Source organism: Chinchilla lanigera, unplaced genomic scaffold, assembly GCF_000276665.1.
Source record: "Chinchilla lanigera isolate Chin_1 unplaced genomic scaffold, ChiLan1.0 scaffold00050, whole genome shotgun sequence".
Classification (NCBI taxonomy): Eukaryota; Metazoa; Chordata; class Mammalia; order Rodentia; family Chinchillidae; genus Chinchilla; species Chinchilla lanigera.
This window is the reverse complement of record NW_004955451.1, coordinates 4,531,413-4,546,358: the sequence shown is the minus strand read 5'-3', so window position 1 is coordinate 4,546,358 and position 14,946 is coordinate 4,531,413. Positions and strand designations below refer to the sequence as shown.

The 14,946-nt window shown below is 50.0% G+C and overlaps 1 protein-coding gene across 4 annotated transcripts in view; it reads right to left on the bottom strand.

Moving 5' to 3' along the window:
* The window catches only part of Mtmr4 (myotubularin related protein 4), a 25,563-nt gene extending 11,170 nt beyond the window's left edge, over positions 1-14,393 (bottom strand). The window contains exons 1-16 of one of the 4 annotated variants that reach the window (XM_013519397.1): positions 13,997-14,064; positions 13,243-13,369; positions 13,059-13,097; positions 9,124-9,213; positions 8,654-8,770; positions 7,883-7,965; positions 6,020-6,180; positions 5,805-5,901; positions 5,507-5,620; positions 4,455-4,648; positions 4,077-4,205; positions 3,506-3,617; positions 2,818-3,013; positions 2,421-2,606; positions 2,171-2,341; positions 1,891-2,045 (exon numbers count right to left, since the gene is read on the bottom strand). In XM_013519397.1, the coding sequence (XP_013374851.1) occupies positions 1,891-2,045; positions 2,171-2,341; positions 2,421-2,606; positions 2,818-3,013; positions 3,506-3,617; positions 4,077-4,205; positions 4,455-4,648; positions 5,507-5,620; positions 5,805-5,901; positions 6,020-6,180; positions 7,883-7,965; positions 8,654-8,770; positions 9,124-9,213; positions 13,059-13,061 (1,808 nt within the window). In that variant the 5' untranslated portion in view covers positions 13,062-13,097; positions 13,243-13,369; positions 13,997-14,064. Of the gene's footprint in view, positions 1-1,890; positions 2,046-2,170; positions 2,342-2,420; positions 2,607-2,817; positions 3,014-3,505; positions 3,618-4,076; positions 4,206-4,454; positions 4,649-5,506; positions 5,621-5,804; positions 5,902-6,019; positions 6,181-7,882; positions 7,966-8,653; positions 8,771-9,123; positions 9,214-10,655; positions 10,793-13,058; positions 13,098-13,242; positions 13,370-13,996; positions 14,141-14,282 lie in introns of those variants that run through there. The other 3 variants (XM_005394016.2, XM_013519398.1, XM_005394015.2) reach the window with 3 other exon arrangements.
* Positions 14,394-14,946: the final 553 nt, after the last annotated feature.

Sequence of the window (14,946 nt, the reverse complement as noted above, 5' to 3'; positions counted from 1 at the left end):
TATATATATCTTTCTTTCTTTCTTTTTTTCCTTTCTTTCCTCTTCCTCTTCCTCCCTTCTTCCTTCCCTCCCTCCCTCCCTGCTTTCCTTCTTTCCTTCTTTCCTTCTCTCTCTCTCTCTCTCTCTCTTTCTTTTGAGACAAGGTCTCGCTATGCAGTTCAGGTTGGCCCTGAGCTTACTTCATAGCCCAGGCTCATCTTGAACTTGCAACAATCCTCCTGCCTCAGCCTTCCAAGTGCTGTGATTATAGGCATGTGCCACCACACCTAGCTTAAGTGGTAAACATTATGTGTATTTTACCATGGGTTTTTTTTTTGTTATTGGGGACAAAGGCTAAGGCCTTTGCCTTAGGCTACATCCCAGCCCTTTTTTCATTTTTAATTTGAGACAGGTTCTCACTAAATTGCTAAGCTGCCCAGCTAGGCATAAACTTAAAATCCTCCTACTTTAGTGTTCCAGAGTGCTAGGATTACAGGTGTGTGCCACCACACCAAGCTTACCATGATTTTTAAGACAGATAAATAGATAGTCCACTAAAGTATTCCCTGTGATTTTTTTTTAAAAGGAAGTTACCTAACTAACAGTTCTCTCTCATTTTGGACTACTATGCAACCACTAAAAACAATAAAGTAGGACTGAGGCTGTAGCTCAGTAGTAGAGTACTTGCCTAGTATGTACAAGGCTCTGGATCTGATCCTCAGCAAAACAAAACAAAATAAATAAATAATAAAAACAATAAAGTAGCATTATATATGTTGTTATGGGATGATAGCCTCATACAAAGTGGGAAAAACAATTTGCCAAACAGTATGTAAAAAAACTCAACTTTTGTTTTGCTTTAAAAACAGATGTGTTATAGAGGCAGGAATATGCGTATTCCACCAGTTTTACCTGGAAAGCCGAGACGTCCTGCATATGGGGGCCTCAGCATGAGTGTGAATGCAGTTATATAGAGAAACACATAAGGGCACCCATCAAAATGTTAACAGCGAAAAGGATCAGGAGAAAGAACTTTCATTTTTCTATATTTATACTGTTTGACTTTCAGTTTTGTTTGTGGTACTAGGAATTGAACTCAGGGAGCACTGAGCTCCATCTCCAGCCCTTTTTTTTTTGGTTTTTCTCCGGTACCGGGAACCAAACTCACGACCTTGCGCTTGCCAGGCAGGTGCTTTGCCGCTGAGCTAAATCCCCAGCCCCTCCAGCCCTTTTATTTTTTGAGATAAAGTCTTGCTAAGTTGCCCAAGCTAGCCTTAAATTGCAGTATTCCTGCTTCAGCCTTTTTCGTAGCTGGGATTACAGCTGTGTGCCACAACCATGCCTGGATTGAAACACACACACCCCTTTTAAATAAGGAACATGGATTACTCTTATAATTTAAACAATCCCCATGTCTTTTCTCTTTAAATATCCAGCCAGAAAATAACTTTCACTTTACATCTTGCTTTAAACTCCAGCCTTTTTCTGAAGGAGTAAAGGCCATACCTCTGCTGGGGACTTGCTTCCCCAAGTGTCAGATGCTTCTGGAAGTAGCAAAGGTTGCTACAAAGATAGCAAGTTCCTCGTGCCTTTTATCAGTGAACAAACAATCAACACCATTCCCACAAACCTTCCTCAAATAGTCCTTTCTTTTTCATTCTCCTCTCCCCTGCTTGGATTTGTCCCATGGGGTGATAGCAGTTCCAGGAAAGAAGGTAACCAGCCTTATCTTTAGAGAGGACCTTGAAAACACAGAGTTCACCCTGCCTAGCCACGAGTCTCAGGCCAAGCTTCTCCCTTCACTGACTGAAGAAGTTGCTTTTAAATAGCTCATGCAACAAGAACAACATTTAGGCAAGATAGGAAGCAGGCACTGAAAGAGAAGAAAAGAGTAAGGAAGGCTTTTCTCACCTGTCCAGAGAGCGGCCAGAGAACTCCTGGCTCTGAGCCACTGGGGAAAGGTAAAGATCCATATTTTCCTCTCCAAGTGTGCACGGAGATGATGCAGGCAGATAAACAGCTGTCCAGAGGTGCAGGGCTCGGACATGACAGACGGGATGCAGGACCTAGGGAAGTGGCCCAACACTAGTGTTTTGGATGCTGTTCCCCTTTTCCTTCCCTAAACCGTTGGCTTTTACTCTCCCCACTGACTCAGCCTCTTCTACCTACAGAAAAGGGCTTGTAGCCTTACCATGTCTGAGCCCGGTGTGTACAGGAAGTTGTGAAAGTTCTTATTGCCAGCCCGCAGGAGTGCCCACACAGAGCATGTTCGCTTGTAGATGTTACGCTTCTCTCGCTCACAAGGGTTGTTCGCCAGGAATGTGCCATAGAGGCAGGAGTATGTGTGCTGCACCAGTTTTACCTAGAGGGCCAAGACAGCTTGCATTTAAGCACCTCGGAACACTATTGCCCCCACCCTGGTCACAGGCTTTGGGACTTACCAGGAATGCTTCATTAAATTCAAACAGGCAGGGGAACTGCTTAAGCAACTGATGAACAGAATCAAGCCACTGGAGGAACACGGGGCATTGCTCATTTTGGTCTTCCGCATTCTCTTGGTGGCCACAGCGATCTCCAAACTTGTGCCCAAAATCCAGCCAGTCAGACTCCACTAACACTTGGAAGCCCTGCAAAAAGTTAACAGTCCAACACAGGGCCTCTTTGGAAAGGCAAGTGTAGTCCCCAGGGTACTGTCCCAAGCAGGGAGCTGGCAACTTCAAAGAACAGGCCTGACCCTGGAAGAGGACTAAAAGATTCTCAAGGCAGTTCTAGAGTGCCCAGCACCATCCCTCCGCTGCCATTACCCCTGTTCTCTCTTACCCAAGCCCTTCTCAATACCTCCAGTGTCCTGTAATATGGATCCAGTAGTATTTTGGCCAGGGCTACGATCTGCGGCGTGCGGTCCCAGCCATCAGAGCAGTGCACCAGCACAGGCCGGCCTTCGCGGTCCACTGTATTAGCTACCAGCACAGCTGCTTTTAGCATCACTGACAAGTGCTGCAGCCATTTGGTACTCTCCAGTGCCGACAACCAACTACACAAGAACAAAAATCAAGCCCATCACTAAGGATACCGGGGCCACAACAATCTCTCTACCATCCTCAGTCAGCTGCACCCAACAAAGTCCCCAGTGAGGGCTGAAACCAAGAGGTCCAAGCCACGGCCTTTGTGCTAAGGCATATCTATCTAGCAGGAAGGTAGGGAAGACAAGCTCTGAGAAGAGCTTCTTGAGAGAGAAACTGGGAATTATCACATGCATTCTAGCTACTTTTTCTCTCCAGTTCTCTGCATTTTTTGAGTAGGACAATGACATAAAAAGAATCCAATGTCCTGTGATTGTGCTAAAGTGTTGGCTGAGAAGCAGAAGTGTCCTTGGAACTGGTCCACTGCCACCAACTCCATCCAAGCCCTGAGGTCTCCCTGTACCTTCAGATATCCAGCTCCCCATCAAATCCTCCAAGAATAAGAAGTACTGGATAAGGGATGAGACTGCAGGAACAATGGAATCACATCAGGGAACACCTACTTGCTGGGATCCGGCATCTGGCTACACACAGCCCGGAGGTACTGGAAACTGTTCCGGATGGCATGGATGTTGGCCATTCCCATAAAGACAACCTCACAGTTGGGATAGTACTCTGTAGGTGTGAGAGGAGAGTGGGGCATAAAACATGTCCTGGTAATAGGCATCCAAGACAAAGCTTCCCTGGAAGAAAAGGCACTCCAGGATGGGAACTGAACAGATTCTTGAAATCTGAATTACATTTTATTTCTGGATACTCTGGTGATATATAGTAGTAGTCAACTACTAAGAATGACAATATATGGAAAATCCTCAATAAACAGTATCTGCTCTGGGCCAGAATTTTATATATCCAACCTCTAGTCATCCCAAGTTTGCAAGGTATGTATCATCTTCATTGTACAAATGGAAATGAAACATAAAAGAGGAAACATAATCAGAGCTTGTAAGTGGCAAGGTCCTGATTCCAAGCAACTTTGTTTGGGTCTTTCAAGTACCCACCTGGCCTCAACCTGCTCTTCACCAAAGCCACACTGAACACAGGGTTGTACAGACACTGGGGTAATAGTAATACCTTCGCACTCACAACCTCCACCCTTGGCCCGGTTAGCCACAGCTGCCGTGTAGGATCTCGCATCCAGGATCAACAGCTTTTGAGGTGCTGCCGCACTCTCCACCCCAGAGCACGCAGTCAGAGAGGAATCTAAATACACAGCAGGGAGAAGATCGGGGGTCAGCCAGCTGCGCGGTGTCATTATGATCTGTGATACCCATCTCAGATGAGAGCAATGTGCAAGTAGACCCCTCAGACCTCACAGCCTCCCCAAAGGCAGGGACCCAGGTGCCCAGCGTATTTCGTTTTCTTCCCATCCTGTCACTAGGGACTCCTTAGGAGCCACTGAGGCCAAAGAAAGGGCCTGCTGCCTGGGGCCCAGCACCATCTACACCTTACCGAAGTCAGTGTCACACGCTTCACTGGCGTCATTCCCAGTGCTGAGGGAGCCCCCAGTGGCTCGTGTCCCAGGGTCCAGGGCACAGGCTTTGGCAATGGATGTGACCAGGTACTCATCATCAGCATTGCGCCAGCCCCACCAGCTGATTTCAGGCTGGCTGCAGCGGGCAATGGCAGCCCCATTGCGCAGGTGTCTGACAAAACAGAAGAAGTCATAATGCCTTTAGCATTCAAAGCCTCTAGAGCCTACCATGGAGGCCTCAGGGGGCCAGACCAAGGTCTCTCAAGGCAGCGGGGAGTACCAATTCATTTGGGTCATCATACTAGCAACCAAAAGCCTTAACATCTCTAGAGCGGTTTCGTTTACAAAGCTCTATCACACACATTTTCTCGAATGGGCTCCATGTCCCAAGGTGACCCTGACTCATCAAATCTGCACAGTACCTGCTCTAGGTACAGGCACACATACAGGCACACAGCAGGAGAACAAGGCTGGAGCCAGGAGCACAAACAAATCCAACCCTCATGGTTACTATTTGTCTCACTGTTTTAACTGTGCTGTCTTTGTGCTGGGGTCAGTAAACTTCTCAGTAAAGAATTAGGCAAGTTCTTGGCTTTGTAGGTCACAACCAGACTTGTCATGTATTTTTCATGATCTCTTAAGAAGATAATCCTTTATATGTGCAAAAACTATTCATAGCTCGTAAGTTACACATAAAACAAGCTGTAGGCTAGATCTAATCTCCAGGCCAGTTTGCCAACCTCTGTACTAATGCAACATTTTACATGCACATGTACGTGTACCCACACACATATATACACACACACACACACACACAAAAAAAAAAAAAAATTTAAAAAGGAAAGTGAATGAACTCCCCAAAAGCCTTATCCTTAGGAGAAAAAAAAGCAGTTTTCATTCTAAAATAATTCATAGTCACTTCCCCATAGGGTACCAATTCCCATTCAATCAGGCTGCCTAAAATCTTAGCTCTTGCCTCTCCTTATTACATAAAAACAGCCTCCCTACTTCACATCCCCTACTGCCTTACCTGTACACAACCACAGGGATGCGCTTCCAGGAACGGAAGGAAGCCACGTTCTCGAGTTCTTTATCCGTGATCCACACAGGAACCAGCAGCTTCTGAGGGTAACTGGGGCACAACCTGAGAAGAGAGCAGAGGGGTTCGCCACACAGGGTCTAAGATATCTGATAAGAGGACCCGGGATGACATTGAGGGAAGAGTAACAGGCCCCACAGACCCAGAAGCAGTGCCCATTTCACTTTATTCATATGTGGAAGGGGATTGGTTTGGACTGATGTCTGGTCCCCCACTCCTGTCCTCTCACTTGTAGTTGCTGTTGATATGTGAGACTCTCCAGACGTTCTGCAGGTCAAAGCCCATCCTCTCGAGTTCTGCCTCCTGCCGACATCGTATATGCTCTCCTGCAACACAGCCCCCCAAGCCTGTCAGCTTACCTGGATACCAACATCCAGGAGTGGGGGAGGGAATGAGAACTGGAGGGAAAGCAGCAGCCTTCCCAGGAAGACAGCCTGGCCTCACCTGGCTGACACAAGTGGGTGTGCTGGTCCTCCTCCGTCAGCCCTAGGCACCAGGCATGGTAAGCAAAGGCAAAGAGGTCCTCAGGCTTGGCAGGTCTTGCTGTGGCCCGACTTAGCCTTGAGAGCCACTCTTGGCACTGCTTGAAAGTGGAGAAGTGGCACCTGCAGGGCAAGAAGCCACAGGCCTGGATGAGGCAAGGGAGGGATGCACCATGGGGAAAGGTAAAAAACATGGCCAGAGGAAGGCTGTGAGGAGACGGGCTGCAAAGCAGAAGGTAAGACAATGGAGGAGGGGGTGGCACAAGGGGTGAAACAGGAACACCACACATCGCCCTAGGGAAGTCGTCTCCCATGACAGTTCTGTTCCCAAGAACTTCTGTGTTTGGGACACATTTATGCCCCCAATGGGGCCACCATTTCTCATATCAAATCTAACTGCTACCATATGGTCCCGAATGCACTCCTTGTTCCTAAGCTACCAGCCAGTGTGCTCTCCTATGACTCCCTAACACAAACCTTCTGCTGCAGGCAGAAAGTCCTACACACATTACTCTTATCTATGTAGCCCAGGGTGGCCTCAAACACAAGGTGATCCTCCTGCCTCAGCATCCAAGTGCTGAGATTACAGGCGTGCGCCATCATGCCCAGCAGTCTCTTAATTCTTAATGTCCCTGTTATATTAAACAACCCATTTCTCCATGGCATACTGCCACGTTAAGTCTTCCTTCAGCAACCAAAGGAGATGTTAGCCTCCGTGAGGGGAAGGGCAATGTGGGTTTTCATTCTGAATCCACTGCAAGACCTGAGCACATGGCCAGTTCTAAACCAAGCATCCTTCTCATACTCACTGGAGTCATCCCAGTTCCCTCTTTCCTTTATACACAGTCTGTCAGCAAATCATGCCGCCTCCACATTCAAAATACACCCAGAATCTGATCTCTCCACTGACTGCTATTACCCTAGGCAGGCCAGCCCTACCTCTCACATGGGCAACTGCAATAGCTTCCTAACCGATCTCCCAGCTTCTGCCCCGGCTAGGGTCCCTGTCCTCTTTCATCTTGTCTCAGTATACCAGCTAGAGTGAGTCTATAAAGCATTAACCAGATTATGTCACTCCTTTACTCAAGGAATTTCTTAATTCCCTCAAAGTAAATTCCACACATGTGGCAGCTTCCTCCGCTCTCAGACCTTGTATCCCCCTGTCCTCGCTTACATTTACGCTTCTCTGGCACACTAGCCTCCTGCCATCCTTCCAAAGTGGGTACCCACTCAGAGCCTTTGCACTCACTGTTCCCCCTCCTGACACACTCTTCCCTCAAACACCCACATGGTCACTTTTCTTAGGTCTTGGCTCTAATGTCACCTTTTCTGTGTAGCTCTCTCTGATCACTTGTTTAAAAGTACAACTTCATGCCCTTAGCACTCCATATTGCTTTCCCCTGCCTTGTTTTTTCCTTTACCATCACTTAATTCACCTATTATTTACTTATTATTTCCACTGGATAATAAGCTCCATGAGGAAAAATTGTATCTATTTACTCTCTGCTGTATCCTAAAACACTCTGGCAGAGAATACTTAATAAACATATGCTAAATGAATAAATATAAATGAACCAGTAATGCCATGCATGCTCTGTGCTAGATACTGTCCTATATGTTTCTATACACATCCTCTCATTTAATCCTCAAAGTGACTCCATGAGTTAAGCATTACTCCCCCTTTTTTTTAGTTTAAGACACTTTGGGCCAGTAAATTGACCTACCAAACCAGAATAGAATTTTTACCTTCTCCTTCAGTGGAAATCTTTGGTCTCTTACACAAGACTAGGGTTACCGGACCTGAGCAGGGCTCCATTATGCTCACCTCACCACTTTAGAGTCCTTGCAGGCAATGTGCAACTGGAACATATCACGGCTCTCCACACTGTCAATCATCCGGAGGGGGACCTTCAGAAGAAGTGCAAACTGAAGTTCAAATCCCCCACTCTTGGCACCACTCCTCATTCCGACCCCAGCCCAGATGTTTATTATAATGGAAGGAAGGCAGCCAGCATCTATTGAGGACCTGTTAAGTGCCTAGTAAACTGTACTAGGTCCTTGACACATGTGACCCCAATTAATAATCACTCTCTATTATAAGGAGAAAACCACGGCTGAGGTTTTCTCCTTATAAGAGAAAAGACTTCTCCAGGGTCACAAAGCTGGCAAGCGGCTGTGGAAGAAAAGAACTCAGGTTTGCCTGACTCCAACCTTGCCTCTGTGCCCTTGAAAAGAGCCAGCAGTGGTTAAAGAAAAATAAAAGGAGGGAAAAGGTGAACGAGCCAGACAGAAAGATAGACCCCCAGCACTCGAGAGGCTGAGGCAGGAGGATCGTTGCGAGTTTGAGACCAGCCTGGGCCACAAAGTGAGTTCAAGGCCAGCCTGAACTGCACAGTGAGACCCTGTTTCAAAAAAAAAAAAAAAGAGAAAGGTAGACCCATAGGAGCATGAGGCAAGAAAACAAAAAGCCACTGAGAAAGAGAAGGAAACTGCAACTTTTTTTTGGAGACATGATCAGGTAAAGCACTAGAATGATACCACCTTGAAGCTCATTGGGATTCAGGCTCAGGTGTCGGAAAACAAGACAGAAACTCACGTTGATGACAGAGTCCTTGAACTTGATATGCAGCCGGTAGTTGGAGATAGCAATGAGGGCATCAGCTGCCCGGCCCAGGAACTCCACTCCCTCACCCTGCAGTACTGTGAAGGGTACCTGGAAGGGACAAAGGAGCCCTCATCCAGAATGGGGTCACCCCCTCATTCTCCTCTGTAGCCCCTTCTCTGGGGGTTTAACCTATGGAAAAGCTGGACTATGGCAGAAAAGGAGAATCCTCCCTACAGTCGGGTCACCAGGCCACACCCATAAAGGAAAGCTATCTTTCCTTCCCTGGGGCCAAAGGTTTCATAATCTACACACAGGCAGACTCATCCACCCCTTCCAGAGACCAAGGAGAAGGAAGCCAGAGCTGTGGACGTGTAGTAGATCCTCTTGGAGATTTTAGGGGGAAGGAGGTCATTTCTTAACTGAGCATGAACCCCACCCACCTGGGCCCAATTCCTACTTACCTGAAGATTTTCCTCCTCCTTCACTAGTTCTTTAGGGGGAAAGAGATCCTTGGCTTGGATATACTCCAGGCTGGGGGGCCCCTCCTCACCCTGCAGGAAGGCCATAATCCAGTCACTAAGCTCCACTTGGACCCTCAGGCTCATTTGTTCCCCTTTCCCAATAAATGCAGATCATCCCCCCATACACACACACACACACACACACACACACACACACACACACTTCTAAAGCTTCTTTCCCACCAGAGGAGGGAAAGGAAACCTGGCCTGGTTGGAAGTGGGAAAAGGTGAAATGGAGGGTGTACTCAAGCCGAGTAAGCCTAAGGGAAGAGCAAGATAAGCCAAGGAGGAAATGGGAATCTGCACTGATCAGAGATGAACTCTCCTGCAGAAACAAAATTTCAAATGGAGAAGGCAGAAAACTAAGGAAATGACTAATGTAAGGGTAAGGAAGGATCGGGAATGGGAAAGTTCTGTCCTGAGAAAAAGGAGCTAGGTGTGGCAGCTGATTACAGAGAGAGGAGGGAAAATCAGGCACCTCCAGCCACGGCAGCTTCAAGCTGGTGGGTGAAGGAGACAAAGAGGAGTAGGCTGGGGGGATTCAGTCCCGTGCCTCTAGAGGGCCTTCTTGGATGCTTTCAAAAGGAGGACGCTGTTTTGGAGCTGAGCTTATCTTCCTGTTAAGCCCCTCTAACCTGCCAAGGAACCTGCCTTGCCTGCTGATCTGAGGGGAATTCCTGAGGAATACCCACAGCAAGCAGAAGTCGCTCCTCTCCCAACCACCAGAAGGGAGAAAGGGGATCCACGCGACCAGGAGGAAGCAGGAGACCCAAGGACAGTCAGGGGAGAGAGACAGGAGCCCTGGCAAACACTCACCGGGGGGGGGGGGGGGGCATATGAGAGGACAGATGGGGGAAGCTGGGAAGGAGCACTAGCCAGCGGGGAGGAGGGGTAGACTGGGAGTGATGCAGAGGTACAGAGGCCTGCGAAGGAAGGGAGATGAAGAAAAGAGTCTGTCTGGGGGACACTCAAGGAGAAAAGACTGGCATATCAGGTGAGGGATGGAGTGTGAGGGGAGGAGACTGGAGAATGGGAGACAGTTCGCAGACATCATGCTATGGTCCCCGACCAGCCCCATAACATCCCACATCTTTAGGCCACATCCCATACCGCCGGGCAAGGATGCAGCGGGTGGGACCAAGATGGAGGGGCGGGGGAGGGGGATGTAAAGGGATGTACCCCCCACAGGGCGGAGCCTGGGGCGCTGCAGTCAAGGGCAGTGTCTGCGGCGCCAGGATGGGCCACAGAATTTCCACCCAGCCTTCGACAATCCCCAGCACCCGAAGACGGCAGCAAGTCCAAGAAAGAAAGGACTAACCTTCCTCCCCTGCTCCCTAAACGCTCGGAGCCAGGCCTGGGGCCTTGAGAAGGGGAATAGGATGCAATATGGTATCTCAAGGGCTGGCCCTGGGCGGAGCTGCGGGTGCTGCGTGCATTGGGTCCCCGAACCCGCAGGCAGGGCTGGCACTTACGAAGCAGCTAAGCATGGAGCAGGAGACGCGGGCGGTCAGGCTCATGGTCGCGGGCGGTCAGGGCCAGCGGACATGTCCCCAGAGCCGCTGCGCTGCCCGCCCGCCCCGGGCGCCCGCCGCATCCCGGCTGCGGGTCCCGCCAGGTGCAGCCGCGGCGGCCAAGAGGGAGCGCGCTGGCGGCGGGGCCCGCTCGGCTCTGCTCGCCTCTCCCCTCCCCTCCTCTCCACAATGGAGCGGGCCCAGCTCCGCCCTCTGGCACGAGCGCGGAACGGAGCAGAGCCAGGCGAGCAGGGAGCCCGGGCGCGGGAAGGCGGAGGCCGGGCGGGGCTCCACCCACCGACCCGGCTCCGCCCTGCCCACCGCGCGCCGGGGTAAGCCCGGAGAAGGCTAGGGGCTTTTTAAGGCTGCAATCACGGGGAGGCAAAGGCCGCCTACAGCTTTTCACTTCCCATCTTTCCACGTGAGCCACCCCACTCCCTTCTCACGCCACAACCGTCCCCACACCCTCCCTCTGAGTTCCCCCATGGCCTGCTCTGGAGCACTGCATCCCGTATTTCCATCCCGTGTCCTTTCCAGTCTCAGGGCTTCCTCCTTTCCCGCCCAAACCGCTACCCGCACCTGGCCATCAGTCACCCTCCAGTCTGTTGACCTCACCAAACTCATTTTGTCCCCAGAGAAGGGACACTGGTCTGGTGCCAGAAGGGAAATCCTTTTGCGTTTTTAAAATTTTATGGCCCTGCCCATTTATACCGCAGCTCCACCTCTCCCTCGTTTACACATTCTCTGATCTCTGGAAAAGAAAATCCTTCTTGGACAAATAATTTTTTAGTCTGAGAAAGACAAAAACTGGGAGTATGGGCCATGGAAGCCATACGAAGACAAAACTTGATACCCAGAAGTAAGGGGATGAAGGGAGTCGGGTAGAAGGCCAAGGAGTGCCAAGTTCAGTAAGAGGTTCAGTGTCGCCAAAACTCACAGAAGCAGCTGGCTGGAACCCCAAACTTGCTGTACCTGGTAAATTTCAGAAACCAGGTCTTCTGGTTTGTGGGGAGGCGAAGAATAGGAGGAAACCTAACATTTTATTCAGTATCTACTATGAGCTAAGTAATTTTAAACATTACCTCCCTGAAACCTTTCACACTCCAAGAAGTAAGCCTTAGCTTGTCTTACAGGTTAAGATACCAGGCTTAGAGAAAAAGCGTGCAATTTACTTAAGGCATTTAAAAGTGGTGGTGCTAGATTTGAAATTAAATGAGGCTGACTCTGAAAGCTGTTCTCTTTTCAGGGTATCACAGAAGAGGAAAGGGACCTGTCAGCTGGTAAGAGCAGGACTGGTAGGCTCTCTAATAAGAGACTGGGCCAATACTGCACAATCCATAGATCCACACACCCCTATGGAAGAAAGCGGGGAAGGAAGCAGACCTCTCACCAGTTGAATTCATTAACCTGTCCCTAAGCACAGGGGGCACCTGAAAAACTGAAGCCAAACAGGCAGGTTGCAGCCTGGTCTGGGGAGGACCTGTGACTTTCTCATCTCACTGCTTCTTCTTCCCCTAGCTCTCAAGGAGTTCCCTGAACTTAGAGTAAGAAAAGGGCAGTTATAGTTAATGGGAAATTTAGAGGATTGTGATTAACCACCCCTAGTGAAATTTTGGGCACTTTCAGGATGCTATCCTGCTAGATTTTTATCAGCTGTTGCCTATGGTTGCTTAACAGACAGCAGCACCTAGAAGCTGAAAAAAGTCCATGGTCTGAGTGGAGTCACTCTAGATGCTGCACCCACAATATTCAAGAGACCCTCTAGAAGTTCCAGGATCTTAAGATAAAGAAGGCCTGGGGCTGGGGATTTAACTCAGCGGCACAGCACCTGCCTGGCAAGCGTGAGGTCGTGAGTTCAATTCCCGGTACCGGGCAAAAAAAATAGAAAGAAGGCCTGGCTTTTTATATACCCAACTTTATCTTCAGGGCAGATGAACCTGTTTAGGAACTGAACAAAATTCAGAGACTTTACCAGGGACCCTAGAAAAGCAAGAGAGTTGTTATGAAAGGCCAAGAGAGCTGGTGGTGTGTAGGTTACACGGGGAAGATATGGCATAACCATACACAGAAACACATTTCTACAGGTTTCTGATCACAGTGCATGATTTTCAATCTAAAGAAACCCTATGCTCAGTAGAAGAGCACTTGCCTAGCATGTACAAGGCCCTGGGTTCAATTCCCAGTACTAAAAGAAAAAAGGAAAAAGAAAAAAAAAAGAACTTAATTTATCTGCAGGGCAGATGAACCTGTTTAGGAGCTGAACAGAGTAGCCTGGAGCTCAAGGTCCGGAAGAGGTGAGGCAGCGCCACAGAGATAGACCCAAGGATTACAGAAAATACAATGGTCTAAGGAAAGAGTACTCACCATTCTACTGTGGTGAGGATCCTGGCTGTCGGCTTGCCACTACAAGAGATAAAGGAACATAAGAGGAAAGAACACCATTAACATCACCACAGAATCAACACATACCAGACAGCTACCCCGGAACTTCTCTACAATTCTTATTCTCCCTCACAGAGGACCCAGCCTCCCCCACAGGTCCCCATACCTGAGAGAGGCAATGGGAGCTACATAGGGAGAAAGCAACAAGTGATTCTGCAGAGCATGAGGTCAGCCACAAAGCTCTGGAACAGGAATGAATGTCATCCAAGCTTATTCAGCAGAACTCAAGAGTCCTGATTATCAGACGGAGGAGGAAAGTTAAAAAACTAAATCCTGCTCGTTGCATGAGACTCAAAGAAATGCCAGCCCTAGAGAGACAAAAGTACCCACTGGGACTCATATTTGGCCCTGGTCAGGGCATGAATCCACAGGACGGCTCTGCCAGTCCCTGAGTCTGGGAGTAGCACCCACCTGACCTGTTACTGGGGGCAGAGTCCAGAGCAGAGGACAAGAGGGAGAGGACCACAACTTGTGATAAGAAAATAACAGGGCTGGACAGGTCCTGCTGAGCATACTTGACACCAAGTGGGGTGGAGGTTATGGGGAGAAGGCCACACAACAGGGACAAATTCCAGCCAGCCAGGCCTCCGAGTCAAAATCTGTCCAATGGGTCCTAGTAACAGAGATTTCAGGAGGAGGCCCCAGACTCACTTAGGGAGCCGGGCCCAGGTTTCACTAACACATTCTTTCATGCTTTCTGTGCTCACAGAGTGCTGCAAAGCCTTGCAAGAGCGGAGGGGATAAAAAGCCTCCTTCAGCGGCCCTGACAGCGTGCCAGAATTCAGTACCCTCTTTTCCCAGCCCACCCTCCCTCATGGGGGGGCCCACAAGCAGCAAGTCAGACAGAGCTGCTGCCTCACCGCCCACTGGCACGTAGCCTCTGGGAAACGGAGGGAGGCAAAGAGGACGACCAGGCCTGGGAAGCCTAGGGTTTCCGGACCTAGGTGATCTAGTCCCGGGGGATGGGCCAGGCTGGCAGGGGATTCCAGGTGCCCAGGTTCTAGGGGCGGAGCCTACAGGCTAGGAGGCGGAGCCCCGAATGACAGAGGGCGGGACTGGAGAAAGCCGGTGGGGGCCTGGGCGGTGCCGGGCAAGACATGGTCGTTCGGTTACCAGGATAGCAGTGCACAGGGCACAGTGACTCACCCAGGCGGCGTCCGCCCGACCCTCCAAGGCAGCGCTCTCACCACTTCCGTCTCCCGCAGCTGCTGAGGCTGTGCAGCACCAACCCCACCACGGTGCCCTCTCCCTAACCAATCATATCTCTGGCCTGCGTCCGCCCTGGCCAATGACCACATAAGTCCCGCCCTGCCCCCACCACGCAGCCGCCGCCCTCACTCTCTATGGCACTCATTGGCTCAAAGGGCAAACGCCCTCCCAGCCCTTAGCCTATCGGTTGCCTCAAGAGAAGATTGTACTTGTAGGAAGGAGGTGCGGCGCCAGAGATGAGACGCCACCAATGGGAAATCACAGCGCGTCCCTGCAGCAGCCAATAGAAAAGAAGTAAAAGGGGCTGCCGCTGCTGCCGCCGCCGCTGCTACTGCTGCTACGGCTGCGGGGGACCGGAAGTGGGGGCAGCCTGTCGTCCACTGGTGGCGCAATTGAAGGCGGGGCATTGTAGGGACTCCAGCCTTGAAGCTACTTCCGGTGACGATCCTGCGGTAGAGGTAGTTTCTCTAATAAAGCTCCGCTGGCACCTCAGTTTATCCAATTGGGTTTGGGTTTTGCTGCGGTCATCCAATCCCAAAGTCAGAATGGGAGGTTAGGCGCGTAGGTGGATTGGGACTGAGGCTCTGTCTGGATCTTCCAC